The following is a 21,097-nucleotide window of genomic DNA, read 5'->3' as shown; positions in this document are numbered from 1 at the left end:
CTTCAGGGCCTCAGGCACTGCTAAGAGGCTCCTAGGAGCTGCTCAGCTTGGTGACATTTTGGGAACGGCGTGGCGGGGTCCTGAGGAGGCTCTACAGCCTGGAAATTTCGGGCCCTGATGTCAGCTCTGTGGGCACCTCTTCTCTGATGGAATGTTGCAGACAGAATTTGGTTATAAGCTGAGAGTTGTCCTAAGGGGACTCCTGAGGAACCCAGATGGGGGTATGTTGCATGTATGTGTGTCACAGGTTGGGGTCCAACCGCGTTGGGGAAAAAACCCAAATCTGATGGATGTGGTCGAGTCCCGCCTGTTGCCTGGGGCAAGCCGCAGTCTCCTCATCTGTGAGATGGGGACATGGACCCCACTCAGAGAAGCTTCCTGTGAGGACACACCCTTCTGTGAGGCAGAGGGAGAAGAGTCTGAGGAGTCAGAGCCCCAGTCACAGGCCGGCCACCGCCTCAGCTGTGCCCCAGAGCAGGTGGAGCCCTCCTCCACTCTGGGGAGCCTCGGGCGGGCAGGCCCGCGTGGGGATGTGTGCACAGGCTGTGGGACCCCGGGGTGACCCTGGCAAGAAGCCTGGGGGTGTGGCCAACACCGAGGTCACGAAGGCAGGTGAGGAGCCCACCGCCTCCAGCTCGGGCTCTGCACCGGCCACAAAGACACAGCAGAACGTGGCAGCTCCTGAGCCGGGCCTGGTGGGGCGGCGCCTTCTCCTCCCCACCCCAGCGGAGTGGACGAGATGGGATGGAGCGAGGCACAGATGGTGGGGGACGCGGGGGGGGGGAGGGGGCGCGAAGCAACGCTGGGGCGCGGGGTGCCGGGAGGGGGGAGGCGGTGTCCCTTACTTGCGGGGAGCTCCCGGGGGAGAAGCCTTGATTGGAGACAGGTGAGGTGGGAGACTGGTTAGCCGGGGAGCCGGCACTAGTGCGGTACTGCTGCAGAGCCGGCGCCTGCGACGACAGACAGGTCAGGACGCGCGAGGGGCCCCGGGCCTGGCTTCCTGGGACTGGCCGTTCCCCGCCGAGCATCCCCCCGAAGACCCCCCGCCCAGCGGATGAGCACGGTACCAGGAGCACCTGCAAGTGGTGCGGGTCCCTGAGCCCTGTCGGAGCCTGGGGCCTTTCGGGCACGTGTCTCCAAACCCAGCTCCCGGAGGCTGGGGGGGGGGGGGGGGGGGGGCGTGGTCAGAGAACCCAGCTTCACGGAATCGCGCCGGAGGACCGTGGCGGGGGCGGGGTGGAGGGGTCCACCTTAGCTTGGCAGGCTTCAGAGCACCCACACGAACACACACCCGCACCCACATACACACGTGTGCACACAGCCATACCTGTGTACACACAGACACACCCACACGCACGTGGGCAACACAAGGCCCAGGGCCGGGCAGGCAGCCGCCGCCTTCTGCTGCCGACTCTGGGCAACAGCACATCCTGCCCACCTCGAGGGGTGGTGGGACCGACAAACAAGGCCATGCGGGGCACACCGCAAGACGTCCGGTACCCGGCAGTCACTACACCGGCACCGCTTGGGACGAGCCTGATGCATTTGCTGTCCAGAGACCTCCCAGGGGCGGCCACCTCCTCACCTGAAGGACAGAGGGCCTTAGCTTCTCACCAGGGGCAGGACGGGCTGGGGCAGGACGGACTGGGGCAGGACCTGGATTTAGCCCCTGCTCTGGTCCCAGTCCACCCAGGACCTGCTGTGTGCCTCTGGGCAAGCTCCCTGACTTCTCTGGGCCTGTTGTTCACTGAGGCCCGGCTGACCAGCCCAGGGCCCCATAAATGCTCGGTCTCCTCCATTTCTTCAGTGGCCTGTTCTGAGTAGTCTGGAATAGGGGTTGAGCCCGGGAGGGGCACGGGGGCACAATAGGCAAGGTATCAGTGTGGGAGGCGCCAGCACGGTCACTTGGCAATGACCGGTTCGGGCCTTCTCAGAGTTGGAAAGAGGAAACTGTCCAGAGGGATGTTCTCCTTGCTCATTGGAGGCTGCACGAACTCAAGAAAGAGGCAACCAGAGCCCTTGCCCCCAAGGGGCGCAAGGCAACAGAGAGCCCTGGGGGTGGAGGGGTAACATCTGTGCACCTGGCCCAGACATCCCTGCCTCCATTGTCTGCCCAGCTCAAAAGTGAGGCATCACCGCTGGAGGGCGTCAGGGAATGAGGTACTCCAAGCAGGCTCCGCCATCAGAGCTGTCCCCACACCAGCCATGTTTCTGACAAAGAAAAGGCTTGTGCACATTCTTGTCCGGGGGACCCCTGGGGTTTGCCCTCTGAGGGGTCAGAGCAGCTTGGAAACAGGTCTCTCTTCACCTACCCCACCCAGCTCAGGGGGCCTAGTCTCTGCAGAGCACATCATGTTTTGATGACATTTATCCTGGGGTTGGCAGCCAAGGGCTGAGTGGAGAGGGCTTGCTGTACCCTAAACGTAGTCCCTATTGCTCTAAATATGGTCAAAGATAGCCGAGACCACTCCCTTCCCACCAGGGCAACCAAGGTGAAAGTCTGAACACCCGAGAAGGTTTGGGGGTGCAGAGGTCAAAATCAGGCACCCATTACCCTGAGCCCAGGTCCAGGCAAAGGGTCCCATGGTCTGAGCTGTAGGACCCCAGGCCCCAAGCAGGGAGTCCCATGGTCTAAATTGCACGTCTCTGGCCCAGGGCACTGTGCTGCATGAACCACAGGGCTGGATTCATCCCTTCTCCTCCAAGTTCAACTCTGTCCTTCTAAGTCCCAGCAGTCTGTTCCCCAGGCCCTGAGAGTTCTGTGTCCTCCCTGCCTCCAAGGGAGCCATTTTTGGATGGGAAGGGTTGAAGTACTGAGCATCAAAGGGCATGGGAGAGGCTTTGCAGTCAGACACAGTATAGTCCATCTTGGGTGAAGTTTGGGACAAATGACCCCTGCTTGTGTCTCAGCTTCCCCATCGGTACAAGGGATGACAACCTTGGCCCGGCAGTGCTTGCTTCAGCCCTGACCCCTGGCCAAGCTGGTCTTGAAGGGGAGCCTTGAGGAGGCTTCAGCCAGACACACCTGAGTCTTTGGGCATTGGGAGCCCAATGAGGGTCTCCCACAGCCCCTGGGATCCATGAGCCACCCCCCCCCCCCAACCAGCCAGGCCCCACACGACCTCATCTTAGGCTTACCGAGGTGATGTCGATCCCCATTGGCGGCTGGCCCGGGTTCTCTGGGGGGGACTGGGGGAGAGAGGACGGTACCGTGACCGCGAGTGGGGGCAGCTGGGGCCCCCGCGTCAGGCTGGCGCTTGGCATCAGGGGGCCGCCTGGGGGGAGGCCGACGGGCACCTGTGGGGGTGGCGGGGGCGGCTGCTGCTGGGACGCAGGTGGTGGTGGTGGAGGGGGCTGTGGCTGTGGCGGTGGTGGCTGCTGGGAGCCCGCCTGGGTGAAGAAGGCGTAGGGCAGCTGCTGCTCCAGAGACAGGGCATCCATGGCCACAGCCTGGGGGAAGAGGAGGGCGTCACGTGGGAGGCCACTGGGCAGAAGAGGCCAGACTATGAGTACCTGGTCCCCAGGGGGACCCCATGGCCTGGCATGCTCAGCAAAGATGCTATGGATAAACAAAGAGACATCCAGACGTTGGACCCCCTAGAGAGGACAGGCCTTTCCCAGGGCCACAGAGGGTTAGGCTGCACCTGGACAGGACCTGGGCTTCTAATCCAGCTGTTTGTGCCCTGCACCCAAGGAGCCTTTCCTTTGCCACACGCCGAGAGGTGGGCACTACCTTCCATACCCGCTCAGGCTCAGGGCTCCACACGCCGGCAACCCAGCAGGCAGCCTGTGCCTAGACCACTCTGGGTGATGGAGATGGTGGTGTGGCCACTCAGTAATGATCAGCTCAGGCCTTCTTGGGGTTGGAAAGAGAAATTTTTCCTGGTTAGAGGGAAGTTTTCAACATTTGTGAGTCTATATGGACAGTTCCTGGGGCAGGCTGGGGCTCCTGCCCTCTGAGGGAGGTTGGATGTGACCAGGAGCTACAGGATATAACACAGAACAGAAGGCCCAGCCTCTAATAAGTGGCAGTTACACGAACAAAAAACAGTTTCCAGAAAAGGCAGGCAGGTCTAAGGGAGAAGGCACAGGGGTCACAGATCGAGAGATTGAAGCCACCCATGGCCAGAAGCCACCCATGGCTCTGTCTGGATCCTGATCTGAACAAGCAGGCGGGAGACACAGAGGGGAACGGGCTGAGGCCAGGCAGTGGAAGGTATGCCTATCAGTTGTGTTATAGGTAGACAGTGCCATTGAGGTTATGTTAAAAAACAGACAACAAAAATATTACCTATTAGGGATTTAAAAAAAAAACAGGCAAAACGGACAAATTCCTGGAAACACACAAACTACCAAAACTGATCCAAGAAGAAATAGAAAATCTGAATAGACCTATATAGCAAGAAAGGAGATTGAATCAGTCATCAAAAACCTCCCGATGGAAAATATTTGGAAATCACATACCCAATAAAGGGTTAGTATCCAGAATATATAAAGAACTTACAAAATTCAACACCCCAAAACCAAATAATCCAATTAAAAAATGGGCAGAAGACATGCATAGACAGTTTTCCAAAGACATACAGATGGACAAAAGACACATGAAAAGATGCCCAACATCACTCATCATCAGGGAAATGCCAATCTATCACCTCACACCTGTCAGAATGGCTAAAATTAACCACACAAGAAACAACAAGTGTTGGCAAGGATGTAGACAAAGGGGAATCCTCCTGCACTGATGACAGAAATGAAAACTGGTGCAGCCACTCTAGAGAGCAATATGGAGTTTCCTCAAAAAGTTAAAAATAGAACTAACTACCCTACGATCCAGCAATCCCACTACTAGGTATTTAGCCAAAGGATACAAAAATACTAATTCAAAGGGATACATGCACCCCAGTGTTTACAGCAGCATTATTTACAATAGCCAAATTATGGAAGTGGCCCAAGTATCCATTGATTGATAAATGGATAAAGAAGATGTGGGGGCTCCTCAGTGTCTCAGTGGGTTAAGCATCTGACTCCTGATTTTGGCTCAGGTCATGATCTCACAGTTCGTGGGCTTATGCCCCAAGTCAAGCTCCAGGCTGACAGTGTGGAGCCTGCTTGGGATTCTCTCTCTCTGTCTCTCTCTCTCAAAATAAATTTAAAAACTTAAAAAAAAAAAAAAAAAAAAAGGAATACTATTCAGTCATAAAAAAGAATGAAATCTTGGGGCACCTGGGTGGCTCAGCTGGTTGAGTGGCCAACTCTTAATTTCGACTCAGGTCATGATCCCAGGGTCACAGGATTGAGCCCTGTGATGCTTAGCATGGAGCCTGCTTGGGATTCTCCCCCACCCCCAACCCCCGCTCAAGCAATCTCTCTCTCTCTCTCTTTCAAAAAATGAAATATAAATAAATAAGTAAAAATAAATTTAAAGAAAGAATGAGATCTTGCCATCTGCAATGACACGGATGGAACTAGAGAGTATCACGCTAAGTGAAATAAGTCAGAGAAAGACACCGTATGATTTCACTCATACGTGGGATTTAAGAAACAAAACAAACGAGCAAAGGAAAAAAAGAAGAGAGAGAGAAACCAAGAAACCAAGTGTTAGCCACAGAGAACACACTGATGGTTGCCAGAGGGAAGGCAGATGGGGGAACGGGGGAAATAGGTGATGGGGATGAAGACGTGCACTTGTGATGAGCAGTGGGTGATGTACGGAATGCTGGATCACTATATCATACACCTGAAACTAATATTACACTGTACGTTACCTACCTGGAATTTAAGTTAAAACTTAAAAAAAAAACCCTCAAATTTCCCAACAAGGATAGGCTAAGACCCAGGGGCTTTGCTGGTGAATTCTACCAAATATTTAAAGAATCCGCACCAGCGTTTCTCAAATGTTTCCAAAGAAACAAAAGAGGAGGGAATGCTTCCTAATTTAGGGCCATAAAGGCCCTAAATTGACTAAGTAAAAAAGAGAAGAATCAAATTACTGAAACCAGAAACAAAAGTGGGAACATTATAACCAACTTCAAAGAACAGAATTAGGAGTGCTATGAATGATCATATGACAGCACACTGTACAATCTAGATGAAAGAGACCAATTCCTAGACACACACGAGCTACCAAAAAAAGCAGAGGAAACAAAATTATGGTAAATTGAAAAAACAAAAAACCTCTCTAAACATCTCATTTTGGAGAAATTCAACTAGATCCTCAAGAAGGGAAAGTGACATAAAGGACACCCAGTCACACAAATCTGCCCATGACAGCTACAAGAGACTCCAGGCCAGTACTTAATACATTTTCATGTGCTTGAAATTTTGACAAATAGCCAGAAATGTTGGGAACGTTTGTCTTCAAGGTTCTATAGGCCCCTGGAAGGAGAGGGAGGCTTCCCTGAGGGGCAGAGCAGGCCACGCCTCCCCGCCCCAGCCCACCACGCCCTCACACCTGAGTGATGGGTGACAGCTGGGAGAGGGTGGGCGACACCTGCTGGGCCTGCTGTCTCCTTGCCTCTGTGTTCAGAGACAACGGGCTGACGCCAGCTGGACGGTGCTGTGGTGAGGAGCCTGGCGTGCTCATTCCTGAAAGGGAGAACAGGAGAGAAGGGTGGGCATGACTCTGGCCTCCAGAGGGCTGCTCACACACCTTGGTCACTGCTGGGAGCAGCCCAGTCACTCAGACAGAATCCATTGTGTCCTAATCACCAAACCCAGGGTGCCCCCCTCCAAGGCCCCAATACCTGTGTAGACTCTGTTCTCTTTCCTGCTCCATCCCCATGCTGGCTAGCACTATCCCACTGATCCTGCCATCCCTCCCAGGGACATGTCCCACAGGCCCTGCCAATCAGCACTTCCCTGCCTCTGCACCACCACATGATTGGCCCCCAGATGGACATGTGACCAGACTGGCCCAATGAGAGCCTGCCCTGGGACTTCTGATGGAACTCCAAGAAAGGAGGTCTGGAGCTGTGTGAGGAGAGCACCATATGGCCGCAAAGGGAAGAGCCAGCTGGAGAATCAGGGGCTGAGGAGAGGCAGCACCTGAGCTCTAGATCCAGCCACAGTGGTGCTTCCTGGTTTGGGGAGATTATCGGTGCCCCTTTTTTTTGCCTAAACTGGCTTGGGTTTTGGTTAGCTTCAAGCAAGCTGGTCCTGCCCAGAGGCTGCAGTTTCCTCTACAGCCTCATGCTCTCAAAATTGTACCACCCTGTAATGAACAATTCCTTCAGCCAGATCGCCTTTCAGCCCCAGCTCCGTGTATCTGGCAGCCCCTCCCCCATCTCATGTCCACAACCTTCTCCTCTCACCTCATGTGCTCTCCATGCTGGACCATCAGCCCTGCTGGGCTGCCCAACCTAGAAACTCAGTTACTCTCTCTCTACTTCCAACACCCTTGCTGCTGATCGAGCTCCTGTCAGGAGGGCTCCATGTTGCCCCTTCCGTCACCCTGGCCCCCTCCCCCTGGAATCCCATCCCTGGATGTGTCTGTTGTGAAGGAGCTGAGTGAGGTCAAGTTCAGTATGGAAGCAGTTGGGGCCTGCTGGGTTATCCTGGGGCACGGTGCCAGGGAGAGGCCTCCTGATGCTTGCGGGAGCCCTGGGGGATTGGCTTGATCTCCCAGTCGGTCTCCTTGTCCTTGAGATGGAAACGATAACAGCCACCCTCAAGAGTTCACTGTGAGGCCCTAATGAGGTTGGGAGCAGACTCTCAAGACAGTCTGGCCTGCAGTCAAGGCCAGTGGTGTAGAAGCCTGACTCACCTGGGGTAGCTGGCCCCATTCTGCCGAGGGCCGTCAGATTAACCTTGTTCCAGCAGGTGAGATGGCAGGTTCACAGGCCAGTGGGAATGCGCCCAGCACACACTGAGGGGAGATGACGGGCGGCCTTCTCTCCGCCCAGGGCAGCTGCTCACTGGCTATGTCATCTGTGCGAGGCAAGCCTGGTCACGCCTGCACTTCCCCTCAGTCGCCCTGGCAGCTCCACTTAGCCGTGCACTGCAGGAGGGCCTGGCAGAGTGCTCCCAAGGCAGAGCCCCGGGTTCCAAGTTATACACAGAACTTGGGCCCCAGAATCAAGCTGCCGCAAACACAGCAGCATCAAGGGGGGCACGGACAAGAAGCCTGGGCAGGAAGAGTCTGGGAGATGCCTAGTCAGGGAACACAGTCAGGACCACAGGCTGCTCCCTCCTCTTCTCTGAGCATCCACTGCCTCTGACATCCTTCGGGTCGTGAGCACTCAACACCCAGGGAGGAGACATCAGGGCTCAGTGAGCAGCAGAGGCAAATACCAAGAGAGGGTCAGTGGGGCAACAGGGGCAGGAGGGGCCTGTGGCATACGAACTTGACCCACCACTGCTGGACCTTCTGATTCTTCAAGAGAAGCCAGAAGTCTAGAGTTTTACACACACTCTCCTGATTTTCAGATGTTGATTCAAAGCATCACGCATGCAATCATGGGCCAGACAAAACACACCGGTAGGCTGGATTTGGTGCTTGGGTTGCCAGCCTCTGTCTATCTTGAGTACAAGGGAGTTTTTAATCCTCCGCTGGGCTGCAGAGTGAGCTCCTGGTCTCACACTGGGCGGCCACCACCCCAGGAGAGGCCAGTTGGGCTGGGAGGGCGGACGGACGCCTTGCTGTTGAATTCCTTTTGGCAACCTGGATCACCTTTGGGAAAAGGAGTGAGGCCAGCTGGAAGGGAAGTCTGGGGCGGGCAGGGAGAGCTGCCAGGGGAGGGCAGGCCAGGTGGCAGGGGCCCAGCCAGAGGCACGCAAGCCTCGTATGCGGGGCTGGCAGGCCTTGGAGCTGTGCCAGGAAGGAGGACCCGGGCCTGCCCTCCTCCAGGTTCTGGCCAACGACCAGGAAAACGACCTCAGCAAATGTTTAAGAGAACGAGAGGGGCCGCTGTCTCCTTGGAGGCAGAAGCCTCCCATTCTTCCTCGAGGGGCTCACGTTCCAACTGGCGGGTGGGCTGGGGGGGGGGGCCATCTCCACGTGTGCCAGGGGCCAGCGGCTCGGCTTGATTTAAAATGCGCCCAGAAAGCGGAGCCCCTGCCAGGCGAGCAGCTAGAGCGGCAGGTTCGCAAACAACCGAACACATGTCAGACATTACTGGGCTGATGCTCCCAGCCAGGCGGGCCAGGGTCTGGGCCCCACGCTCGGGGTCTGTGCTTGTTCCCGCGTCTATGGCTTTCACATGTGTTGTGTTTTCCTGTGCTTGTTTAGACTCGGCATGGGCTGGAGGTGCACAGCTCCTGGGCGGGTGCTGGGGGGCTGCCAAGGACCCTCTGGAGGAGGGGGTGGTGCTCTGGAGGCCACAGCAAGACATGAGGAGAAAAAGGGGGGCCAGGAAACAGTGGTGCCTACAAAAGGGGGCCCCTCCAGTGTCCCCAGAGCCAACCTGCTGATTTCTTGCTTTGCATAGGCCTGTGTGGACCCTCCCTGCCCACCCACCTCTCAGGGGGCCATGGGTCTCAGGATCCCCTGAATCTGCTCACTTTGTCCCGGGGGTGGGGGGGTACAGTGGAAGCTGACGCCCTCTGCCTAGTGGCTGAGCCTCGGTGGGCACGGGGCCAGGTATGTACACGCAAGAACAGAGCCTCAATGCTCTTAGGCCAGGGTTCCTGCCCCGCTTTTCACTGTTCTGGCCTCTATTTCCTAGTCTAGAAACCTAGGAACACTTGCACTGTCCTTAACACCCCTCACCTGCCTCTGGTCCTGTCAGCACGAAAGCCCGGAACAACTCCGGCTCAAGTGCCTCTGTTCCCTGTAACGTGGGCCAGACAACTTCACCTGGAAGTCTCTCTACAGTGTTCAGTGGGGCCCTGCCCTGGCACTGGCACCCCTCTTGATAGCCTATTCTCCCTGGGTGGTTAGAAGGGCTGTGGCAAATGTGAATTAGAGCGTGTGATTCTCTCTCAGGAAACCCTGCAAGGTGCTGCCCACCACGCTTGGGACAGAGGTAAGACGGGCAGATGGACTGGGCGAGCATCGGCTCCTGGGCAGGATGCAGGGCAGCAAGGTAGCGCTCTCACCAGTCACCAAGTCCTGACATGTGTGGACTCACAGAGGGGTCCACATTCTGCCCATCCCACCATGAGGCTGTTGGGGCTGCCTTGTGTCCTCCCTGGATGCAAACCCACACATCCCACAGTCAACATGGGTGCAAGAATCACACTGGGGACATGCGGGTCATAGTGGGGACGTGGGAGAGCCAGACCTGGCCCAGGGAACAGATGAGAGCAAAGTAGTGACTCAACAGCAGCAGGGTAAATGAAGAAAAGCAAGAATGAGAGGCTAGAGGTAAGAGTGTGGGCAGGGGGCCACGATGGCTCATTGAGAAGAGGTGTGAGCAGGGATGGGTTGGGCGAGGGGTCCTGCAGCCACCTGGAGGAAGAGGACTGTGGAAGAGAGGTGGCACATGCCAAGGCCCTGAGGTGAGCTCGCTGGCCAGAGAGGAGATGGTGTGGGGGGCGGGAGACAAAGTCGGAGGGTGAACTGTAGTTGATCTCCCGGGCCCCAGGGGTCTCAGGTTTTCACTGGAAGGGAACCGAGGACCCGCGCAAGATCCTGAGCAGACGAGAGCCATGAGGTGATGGCCATCCTGGCTGAGAAGAGGCTGAGAGCTGGTGGGGGAGGTGGGCAGGCAGGTGGAGGCCATGTAAGGTAGAGAAGGTCCAGGTTGGCCCGGGTCCCAATGGTGGGGCTGACGGGATGCATCAACAGGTCAGGGCAGGCAAGAGAACAGAAGAGGCAAGCCACTGGGAAACCGTGCTGCTTGTCCCCAGAGAAGCAGGGTTGGGCAGCACTGGGAGATATTAGGAAGGTGAGGGGCCCATGGGATGTCCCCATGAATGTGGCCTGGACTGGAGTGTCCCAAGCAGGTGGAGTGTGGGGGGAGCAGGTCAGGACTGGTCCTGGCCCTCCATGAAGAGCTGAAGACAAGGAGAGGAGGGGGAAAGCCTGGCACACCCCGGCCGGATCAAACTCTTGGGGGCTCCCCTCCTAGAATGTTCTGGACTCACCCAGACTCTCTGAAGCCCCCAGTACACCCTCAGAACCACTGTCTGATCCCTGGGGACACCGCTGAGTTTTCCCACCCCCAGGCCTTCACCAAAGCCGTGCCCTCTGCCTGGGATGCCTTTCCTGGGCAATACTGGGAAAGCCCAGCCCCTGCGGCAGGTTCTGCCTCCCACCCCATGCCCAGCATTTTGGATGTCACCCTGCTAAATCTTCATCCAAACCCATATGTTGTCTTCACTAGCTGTTCAGCTGTGCCAGGGAAAGAAGTTCTCCCGCCTTCTGGCCTGGCCTTACCCTGGTTGGCGCCGCCGATGCCCAGATGAGTCAGGTTGGCCGCGAGGTTGCCGGTGCTGCTGGAGCTGCTGAGCGCGGGGAAGGTGGGCTCCTCAGGGTCCAGTGGGGTCGGGAGGGGGGAGGGGAAGTGTATGTTGGTCAGGTCAGGCAGGGAGCCCCCTGTGTTGTGGGTGGCGGGGATCAGGGCTGTAGTGTTTTCCTGGTCAGCGGATGGAAAGATGCTGGGGGGAAGGCCAGACAGAGGGGGGAGGTGAGCTCTCGCCGGCCCATTCTTCCCCAGAAGCTGTGGCGGGGGAGCGAGGTGTCGGGGGAGACTGGTGCGAAAAGATTAGGTGCTGCCATGCTCAGAAAAGGACTGTCAGCCTCCACCTCCAATGGGACCTTAGAAAGCAGCCTACCTATCTATGCAGGATAGGAGGCTGGGGTGAGGGTCCTCCCGCGGCTCAGGGACAGGGGGTGTCCGAGGAGCGGGCAAGCTGGAGCTGAGCAGGGGTGGTGGGGGCGGGGCTCGGCCACCTCAGGCAGGGAAGGGGAGCAGGGCCCCATGTCCCCCCCGCCCCCTGTGAGGCTTGTTGACTGGCGGCCAGCGGCGGGGCGCCCCTCTTGTCAGGACTTGCAGCCTGTGAGCTAGCGGACGGGAAGCCCTGGGGTCATCTGAGCGGCCCTGACAGCCCTGGGCATGCAGGGTGGGCCCTGCTGAGACTTACTTGATCCCGGGGACCTCGCAGGACTTGGGCCTGGACCCCGTCTGAAAGAGAAGACAGCGGACACTGAGCGGGCCTCCTGGCGTGCTGTGGCTCCTCAGGGCATGGCTGACCATGCCACAAGGGCCGGAGACGCTCAGCAAGAAGGGAGTTTATCAGGTCCTGGAACGTCTCACAAACCAGAACCAGGCAACCTCAAAGGCAGAGGGGCCTGTCCCAGACATGACCAGGGGCAAAACCAAGAGTTATGTGCAGAGGGGTCTCTACAGCCCCCACCTCCAGCCCCTGCCCTTGGTGGCAAGCAGGCACATCCAAGCCTAGCTGTCTGCCCATAAGCCGGGCACAGCAGAGGAGTGACATGGTCCCTTGTCAGCAGGCATTTGGGGAAGACGGTGGTTTGTCCGGTCTATACACCTGAAAACCTCAGGCACCACCTCAGCAGTGGAGCCACTGGAAACGTGGGCACCCCAAACCAATCCCCCATTCCATTCCTGGATCAGAGTGGGAGGGGATCCCGGGGCAGGGGCCACCTCTGCTCAGCATCCACTTGTCTACGGCAGGAAAGTACATCATGTGGGGCAGCATGAAGAGGCTCAGATTGGGCACCATGAACACACAGAGGGCGCTCCCCATGCCCCTAGCTGACCCACCTTCCCGTGGTCCCTCAGCTATGGCTCCCACAGGGACCGTGGTGCTGTGCGTGCTCCCACGCACCCACCACCTGAGGATGAAGACTTTGCCTGCCCTGTGGGGCTGGGAAGGGGGTCCCAGGGAAACCCTGTTGGCAGCAGGACCCTGGCTGGTTTCCTCCTCTTCGAGCTGGGGCCACTATGCCAGCCGAGAACTGTAGGCTCTAGGCAGAGCCCCTAGACTCTCATTCAAGGACAAAGGAGGAAACCCGTCGGACGGCGGCAGACATGACCGGACAGAGCCCGCGTGCTGACGGAGGGCTCCGGCTGTGTCACCTTCCCTCATTCTCCATCCGCCTCACAGGCCCTCAGGCTGATGTGTTCTTTAGGGATTATCAGATAAGAAGGTGGATGCACTGGCGGAGGGCTGTAGACTCCATGTGCACACCCAGTGTGGGGGGGGTGGAGGGGCTGGGGGGCGGCCCACAGTGACTGGGGACCCTGAGGGGTGGTGTGCGACCAGCAGCATTAAGCCTCTGCAGAAAATGCCAGAGGGACAGGTTTGTACTTGGCCACTGGCTCCTTAATTCTCTGAGTAAACACTTGCTTCATTACTGGATTTTTTCAAAGCATGATAACAATGACTTTCTAAAGAACCTTTCAAAAGCATTCCACGAACATTATGGAGATAACAGTGGATTTCTAAACAGTATTAAAAATTCACCCATCATTGCCCCCCCCCTCCACCCCACTCCCCACAAATCCAGTGGAATTCCTTTACTGACATCCTTGCAGCCACATCATTTTGCATGGTAGTTAAAAGTTTAGCCATGATGCTGGGCTCTGCCGCCCTCCTCTCTCACTCACAGGATGTCGAGTGTGTTTGCACCAACCCCCACCATCTTCCCTGTCTTCATGGTTCAGCAGCACGTTCGGCTGCTTGTAACCCTGATGTCTTTCTTTACCCACTCACCTCTCTGCGACTAGGTGTTTCAGTGGCTTCCCGATTTTGTTCGGGTTGTCAGAATTCTTTTCGAATTATTTTTTTCCCCCGAATATGAAAATCCTATGCCTTCTTTGTGCAAAACTGGAACATGCAGACATGGATAAAGGGCTGACAATGGCGCCCGCATCTGACACTCGAGGGGACACGCCCCGTTTGCACGTCTCCCCTGGGACTGGTCCTATCACACCCAGCATCTGTGTGTACACCCTGGCATACCTTGGAGATACTGCAGCTTCAGTTCCAGAACACCCCAATAAAGCAAATATCACAGTAAAGCAAGTCAAGTGAATTTTTTGGTTTCCCAGTGCACAAAGAAGTTATGTTTACACTATCCTGCAGTGTAAGTATGCAATGACAGTGTTTTAAAAAAACAAGTTATGGGGCGCCTGGGTGGCGCAGTCGGTTAAGCGCCCGACTTCAGCCAGGTCACGATCTCGCGGTCCGTGAGTTCGAGCCCCGCGTCAGGCTCTGGGCTGATGGCTCAGAGCCTGGAGCCCGTTTCCGATTCTGTGTCTCCCTCTCTCTCTGCCCCTGCCCCGTTCATGCTCTGTCTCTCTCTGTCTCAAAAATAAATAAAACGTTTAAAAAAAAAAATTTTTAAAAAAACAAGTTATGGGGCGCCTGGGTGGCGCAGTCGGTTAAGCGTCCGACTTCAGCCAGGTCACGATCTCGCGGTCCGTGAGTTCGAGCCCCGCGTCAGGCTCTGGGCTGATGGCTCAGAGCCTGGAGCCTGTTTCCGATTCTGTGTCTCCCTCTCTCTCTGCCCCTCCCCCGTTCATGCTCTGTCTCTCTCTGTCCCAAAAATAAATAAACATTGAAAAAAAAAAATTAAAAAAAAAAAAAACAACAAGTTATGTGCCTTTAATTAAAATACTTTACTGCTGGGGCGTCTGGGTGGCTCAGCTGATTAAGTAACGGACTCTTGATTTTGGCTCAGGTCATGATCTCATGGTTTGTGAGATCGAGCCCCACATAGGCCTGACAGCGTAGAGCCTGCTTGGGATTCTCTTTCCTTTCTCTCTGCCCTTCCCCCACTCATGTTCTCTCTCTCTCTCTCTCTCTCTCTCTCTCTCTCTCTCTCTCTGTCTCTCTCCCCCTCTTTCTCTCAAAATAAATAAATAAACTTAAAAAATACTTTATTGGGGTGCCTGGGTGGCTCAGTCAGTTAAGCATCCAACTCTGGGTTTCAGCTCGGGTCATGATCTCAGTTTATGAGTTTGAGCCCTGCATCAGGCTCTGCGCTGAGACTGGAGTGCCTGCTTGGGATTCTCTCTCTCCCTCTCTCTGCCTCTCCCCTGCTCATGTTCTCTCTCAAAGTGAATAAATTAAAAAACAAAACAAAACAAAACAAAACAGTTGGGTGCCTGAGGAGCTCAGTTGTTAAGCATCTGACTTTGGCTCAGGTCATGATCTTACAGTTCATGAGGTGGAGCCCCGGGTGAGCCCCACTTCTCTCTCTCTGCCCCTCGTTCACTTGCACCCTCTCTCTCTCTCTCTCTCAAAAAAAAAAAAAGAGTTAAAAAAATTATTTCTAAAAATGCTAATCATCTGAACTTTGAGTTGTGATCATTAATCAAACGTCACATAACAAATAATGAAAAAACATGAACAATTCCAAGAATTACCAGAATGTGACACAGAGACACAAAGTGAGCAAATGCTTTTGGAACAATGGTACTGATATTCTTGCTCAACACGGGGTTGCCACAAACCTTCAATTTGTAAAAAAAACGCAACACAATAAAGCAAAGCACAATAGAATGAGGTGTGCCTGTCTATCTCGAAATGTTTTATGCTTTATCCTGTTCTTTCCACAGAACAGTACCATCATGAGTGTCACTCATGCCTTTAAAATTCCTTCAAAAATCCCAACTCACCATGTGCGGAACTTTCCGCATGGGGGACTGAGGATGCTTTCATCCTCAGTTATAAAACCCCCCTACTGTCGAACATTCAAGTTCTTTCCAGTTGATTTCGAAAGTTCTGAACACCTGCCTTTGAGGAACACATCACTGTTTGTTCATTTGTCACCTCCCTACGATTTCCTGGGGGGGATGAGCAATGCATGTTGCTGCCCCTTTCACCACACCCTGACCAGCAATGGGTTTTAGTTTTTTGTTGTTTTTTTTTTAATATTCAAAATAGATTTGGTGTTAAGTGTATTTTGTTCTATTCAAATTCTTTGAAATTTGTACTCATGGCACAAATTCTATCTTACCACTAGACATTTTATAGGTTGTTGGGAAATTTGTTTCTGGACCTGAAGGTAATACAGAGATTTCAACTCAACTGAAAATTCCAAGTAGACTTAATGGAAGTTTAAGGATGACTGTAACCATGTACAAACAATGACAATTACCCAATACTATGGGTTAGCAGAAAGATCACAGGCTAAGAATTAGGAGGTATAGGTTCTAAACCCTGAGTATCTTCACAGACTTGGACAAATAGGTTCACTATTTGTATGTACTGTGAAATGATCACCACAGTAAGTCTGGTTCACAGCCAACGTCATACATAAAAATAAGGCGCACTTCATGAATCTGCGTGTCATTCTTGTGCAGAGGCCATGCTAAGCTCTCTATGGTTCCAATTTTAGTATCTGTGCCGCCACAGTGAACATGGGTTTTAATTCTTCATGGCTTCTGACCAGTATAGCAGGTCTATTTAACCCTAATGGCAGGCCTGGTCAAATCTGAGTGAGGTTCACACTTCAGGGAAGGTGTGCTATTTCTCTACCTTTGGCTAGGCTATTAAAAAAAGGATCAAGAAGGAAAACCGTTTTTGAAAGCCCTTAGACTCTTACCTTCTTGGTATCCCATGCTTGCTTGGGAAGATTCTTATCTGTCTCCGATGTGGTTTCCTCCATTCCTGGGACTGTTAATAGTAAGACTGGGGTGGGGTGGGAAGAAAAAGAAAATCAGAACCTTTTCACTTTGAAGCTATGTGGCACCAAAGTGGGGAGCTTCCCTGACATACACAGGGTCATAACCATGACACAAGTGTAACTGCCCCAACAGTAACTTCTGGGGACTGCACTAGAGTACAAAAAAGGATTTCATTCAAAACAAAACAAAAAACACTTAAAAAACAAAAAACAAGCCAGAGACCCTGTGATTCAAGAAGAAATGAAAACGGGAGCTCTGGAGCTGAGGACATGTATCGATTCTGCCTCCCATGGCAGGTCCTGGAGGCCTCAGGTTGCAGAGAACAGCAGAGCATTTCTCCCGGCCTCCTCACCCTACCTGCCTCTTTGTGGTCACCTGCATCCTAAGCCATGCTGCTCAATATGAGCCGGGGCTGGCTGGTCTACTCATGGTAGCTGTGGCCTCATGAATTAGTTGCAATGCCAGCCAGCCCCAGAGGAGGAGCGGAGGGCAGGGAAGGTCTGAAGGACTGGATGGGCATCATTTAAGGCCCTGGAACCAGCTGTGCCTGAAGGCCCCTTTCTTAGGACCTTTTGGTTAAGGTGAGATTAAACACTTTCTTTATGAGACCCAGTTTCTTTACACCTATTGGAGGTTCAGTCTTTCACTTTCAATAGAGCCACACTGAACACAGCTAGATGGGTCAACTCCTCCTTCTTAAAAACCAGAGAGACTGAACTGTGGGGGGGGTGGGAGGGAAGCCAGGCTAACCACCTCCCTCCCCCCTGCCCCCATCACTTCTTGGGCCCCTCGTGGAGAAACAGGGGCAGGTAACATGTCTCCCCTCTCCCCAGGCCAAGGACAACTGGACTCTGAGCTGCCAAGGGCCTCCTGGGTTGCAGCTCCTTTCCATGGTCACAGAGTCCCAAGAGATGACACTTGCCCTGGAGAGCCTACCCTGAAAGTCCCATTTTCCTGGGGAACCCACCAAGGAGACAGCCCCTTCAAGAACAGCTCCCAACATTGGGAACAGGAGTGAAACACCAGATGCCCTGTTCTCTTCACCCCGGACATTTGGAATCCTCACTTTTATTATAGAGACAGTTCCTTCTGCAATCTCACCTTTGCTGTCTGATGAACAGGGATCCCAGGAAGATGGCATGCAGAGATTCCCCCCTCCCCCCCGACCTCCCAAGGGGCGAAATTCTGGTTGATAATCCTTACTCTATAGCAGAAGCTCCCTGGTATGTTTACACGTTCACACAGTGCAAGGCTACTCCAAAATGGGTGTTTGGACCTTAACTGTATGTGATCGATTCTCTGGTTTCAGTGCCTCTGGGCAGATCAAGCCTGTTGGGGTTTCCTGAGGCCGGCCACACAGCACTGTCCTTCTCTTTAGGTGATGGTGCCCCAGTTTTTCAGATGGCATGCACCGTCCTAGAAGGTCCTGGGGACACTTCCCCAGTGCCCAGCTCTCCCTGAGGAGAGACCAGGGGCCTAGGCACCGATCTGCCCCAGCGGTGTATGCATGGCTCGGTCAGAGAGGAGCCTGGGGAAGAGCTGGGAAAGCAGCAGCCCCTTTCCCACCCACAGTAGGCAGAATGGGCACATCCTGTGTGAATCAAGAGGGTTCTGAGCAGCAAAGCCAGGAAGTGTGAAGCCCTGGATAGAGCTGCACCTAAAGCCGAACCTCTCTAGCTCCAGACTGCTTGGTCATGAGCTGATAAATGCCTCCTTCTGCTTGGCTTGCTGCCCACTACAACTGACAGAACGTGGAAGGCCCCCATCTGTGGGGCTATGGCCTGAATCCATGAGTGTTTGCAGAGGCTGTTTTCTCTGCCTAGAAAACTCCTGGGTACTCTTTAAAACCCAAATCAAGCAGCACCATCTCTACAAGTTTCCACACCCCTCCCCTTGTCCCATAGCACCCACTGACTCCTCCTTTGCAGGTCTCTCCATCTTGGAGCTTGTGACCTCTGGGAGCATAGGGGCCACCCACTGGACTCGCCTGACCCAAGGAACGATGCCCGTCAATACCTCTTTTCTGGTGTGCATCCTGGGACCCGCCCGTAAAGGGCTCTGGTTGGGTGGGTGTCATTGTGCTCTGGTGCAGGGCAGAGTCAGAATTGGTCCTGAGGAGAGGAGAGAGACAGTGAGCCTTGGCCCCAAAGCGGACGATGGGACAGTCCTGGCTCCACTCTATCCAGGACATGATCAATGGGACAGGGTGGAAACAGTGGGTCATTTTTGTGAGCTGTTGCACCTGCGTAAAACCCTAAGGACATTGTTCTCAAAAGAACCACAGGAGTGACCGTTACTTTGATCTGCAAAGCCTGTTGAAGACAAAAGCTGCAGCAGAGATGTCCCTCCATTCCTAACCAGCTCCTCCCTACCCCCATCCCCTCTGTAGGCTTCTCAGCTTTAGGGAAAGGATAGTGCCTTCCTGCTGATACTCTCTGGAGAGGGGGCCCAACGGTCCCACAGTGGCCCAGTCTTGGGGGTACAAGTCCCCAGGCCATCACTGGGTCGCCTTCTGGTGACAAACACCAACGGGCCCCCGAGGATAATCAGTTACAAACCAGGTGTAATAGGCAGGAAGGGGAGGCAGTGATATGAGGCTCAGAGAATGACCCAGAAAGAATGCAGCCTCTGGGGAGGGGAGGTGGCATGAGGGAATACTTGGGGGGCAAGGTCTTGGTTCAACCAGCCCAAAGGCTGCCAGGAGCCCTGCCTTCTGCACTGGGGACAGAGTAACTCAATGTACTTCCAGCTGCCAGCTGCAGGTGCCTCCAGAGAAAGTCCCCAGAAAACCGCCTCAGGCACCCAGGAAAATGTGGGCACCCACGGGGAGCTGAGCAGATGAGCAAAGGTGGATCCAGCCACATGGCTGGCACTCTGGGGATGAAAGTAAGAGCAGCATGAATCCAAAAGGGACATGCCAGCCGCTGAGAGTGACATGGAGGAAACGATTCAAGGAGAAGAGCAGGCTATAAAGGACTAGGCTGGCTGAGTCTCTGACCCTGGGGCCAGCCCAACAGTGAGAGGCTGGTCTGGATCCTGGCTCCCCTACCAGCTGTGTGTCCCTGAGCAAGTATTCTGACCTCTCTGTGCTCAGTTTCTTTATACTGAAAATGCAGAGAATAAAAGCCCACCTACTCCACAGAGCTCTGTGTGTTTTATGTTACTTAATGAATATGATGGTTGAAATATGGCCCGATATATAATACATGCTTGGTAGGAATTTAATTACGTTATTGAATTACACATTACATTATATATCGTATTTCATACTTTTTTTTTTTAACAGTTTGCTTACTTTGGTCTTTGTTTAATGAAATCATTCATATATATTTATATATATATCTATATATATATAAATATATATATATAGATATATACATCACAAAGTCTACCATTTTAACCATTTTTAAGTATACACTTCTCTGGTATAATTGTATTCAGACTGGTGTGCACCTATCACCCATTATTTATTACAGGTATTAACTATGGTATTATCATTCTAGACCTCTGCAGATGAGGACATTATTTTTTTTCCTCTTTCAGGTACATTTATGTGTATTCCTAATCTTCTGGTAATAAATATAGAATACTTTTATAATCACACCTTCAATGACTGTTCAACAATGTGGGAAACCACTCAATATAGTATTAAATGGAAAAAGGCAAGTTACAACACTAAATATCTAATGTAATCTCAACTCTGTCTATGAAAAAAAAAAAAAAAGTCATGGAAGGAGGAAAAAAAATTCCTGGAAGACTCCAAAGCTATGACCTTGGTGTTACAGGGATAGAGCTGATTTCTAGAAACTTCTGGATACTTCTTAGTTTTGTCATCTTAAAGTGACTGCATATTGGTTTTCCAAGCACAAGCATGATGTAAGTTTGTTTTTGTTTCCAACAAGAGGGCTGAGGGCCGGCTCTGGGTCACTGACCTTCTCCAGCTGGTGTCCGCGGGCGGCGAGAGGTACACGGTGCCGTATGGGCAGCTGTCCGCTTGAGTGTGAGTTAAGGGGACAGCGCTGTTGGCTCAGGCCCCACCCCGAGCCCCAGGAACCTCGTGGCCAGGCTGCTGGGAGCCTGTGAACAGCTGGGGCCGCAGGGCGGGGGCCTTTCCTGCCTGGCTGCGAGCAGCCCCCGGGGTTCAGCCCTATCCACCTAGCACTCAGCACTCACCCCCTGCAAGCACACGTGCAGGCTGCACCCTTTCCAAGAGGGGCCTCGGCTGTGAAACTGGGGCCCATGGGGGGCAGTGGGGAGTCTGGTTCAGTTGACCTGGGTCTTGACTCTTAATTCTAGGCTGACAGGGCGGCTCCCGGGGCCTGAGGGCTCTGTCTGAGGCCCAGCTGGTCAGGCTGCCCCAGCCACGGAAATGAGAACCGGGGAAGAACAGGCTTCTCTGTTCTAGAATGCTGGGGGTCCCGAGAGCAGCCACTCAGACTCCAGTGATGGTCGGGGGCGGGGGGCCCGGCTGGCCAAGCACCAAGGGGCGGCCAAGTCTTAGGGGGTGGGGGAGAAACTCCTGACGATCTCTGCTTGGCCAAGGTGCAGAGGCG

The 21,097-nt window shown here is 54.0% G+C and overlaps 1 protein-coding gene and 1 pseudogene across 10 annotated transcripts in view; both read right to left on the bottom strand.

The window, feature by feature from the left end:
* The window catches only part of CRTC1 (CREB regulated transcription coactivator 1), a 76,172-nt gene that overhangs the window by 10,148 nt on the left and 44,927 nt on the right, over positions 1-21,097 (bottom strand). For 4 of the 10 annotated variants that reach the window (XM_045496720.1, XM_045496722.1, XM_045496721.1 and 1 more), the window contains 8 exons: positions 20,477-20,538; positions 18,561-18,655; positions 16,463-16,548; positions 12,025-12,065; positions 11,318-11,538; positions 6,452-6,585; positions 3,139-3,450; positions 846-950 (listed from right to left, as the gene is read on the bottom strand). In XM_045496720.1, coding sequence (XP_045352676.1) covers positions 846-950; positions 3,139-3,450; positions 6,452-6,585; positions 11,318-11,538; positions 12,025-12,065; positions 16,463-16,548; positions 18,561-18,655; positions 20,477-20,538 — 1,056 coding nt within the window. The remainder of the gene's footprint in view (positions 1-845; positions 951-3,138; positions 3,451-6,451; positions 6,586-11,317; positions 11,539-12,024; positions 12,066-16,462; positions 16,549-18,560; positions 18,656-20,476; positions 20,539-21,097) is intronic. The other 6 variants (XM_045496724.1, XM_045496729.1, XM_045496726.1 and 3 more) reach the window with 3 other exon arrangements.
* Positions 16,176-16,270, bottom strand: LOC123607754 (annotated as a pseudogene).

This window comes from Leopardus geoffroyi, chromosome A2 (assembly GCF_018350155.1).
Source record: "Leopardus geoffroyi isolate Oge1 chromosome A2, O.geoffroyi_Oge1_pat1.0, whole genome shotgun sequence".
Classification (NCBI taxonomy): domain Eukaryota; kingdom Metazoa; phylum Chordata; class Mammalia; order Carnivora; family Felidae; genus Leopardus; species Leopardus geoffroyi.
Note: the sequence above shows the minus strand (reverse complement) of the source record. Positions and strands in the feature narration are given on the sequence as shown.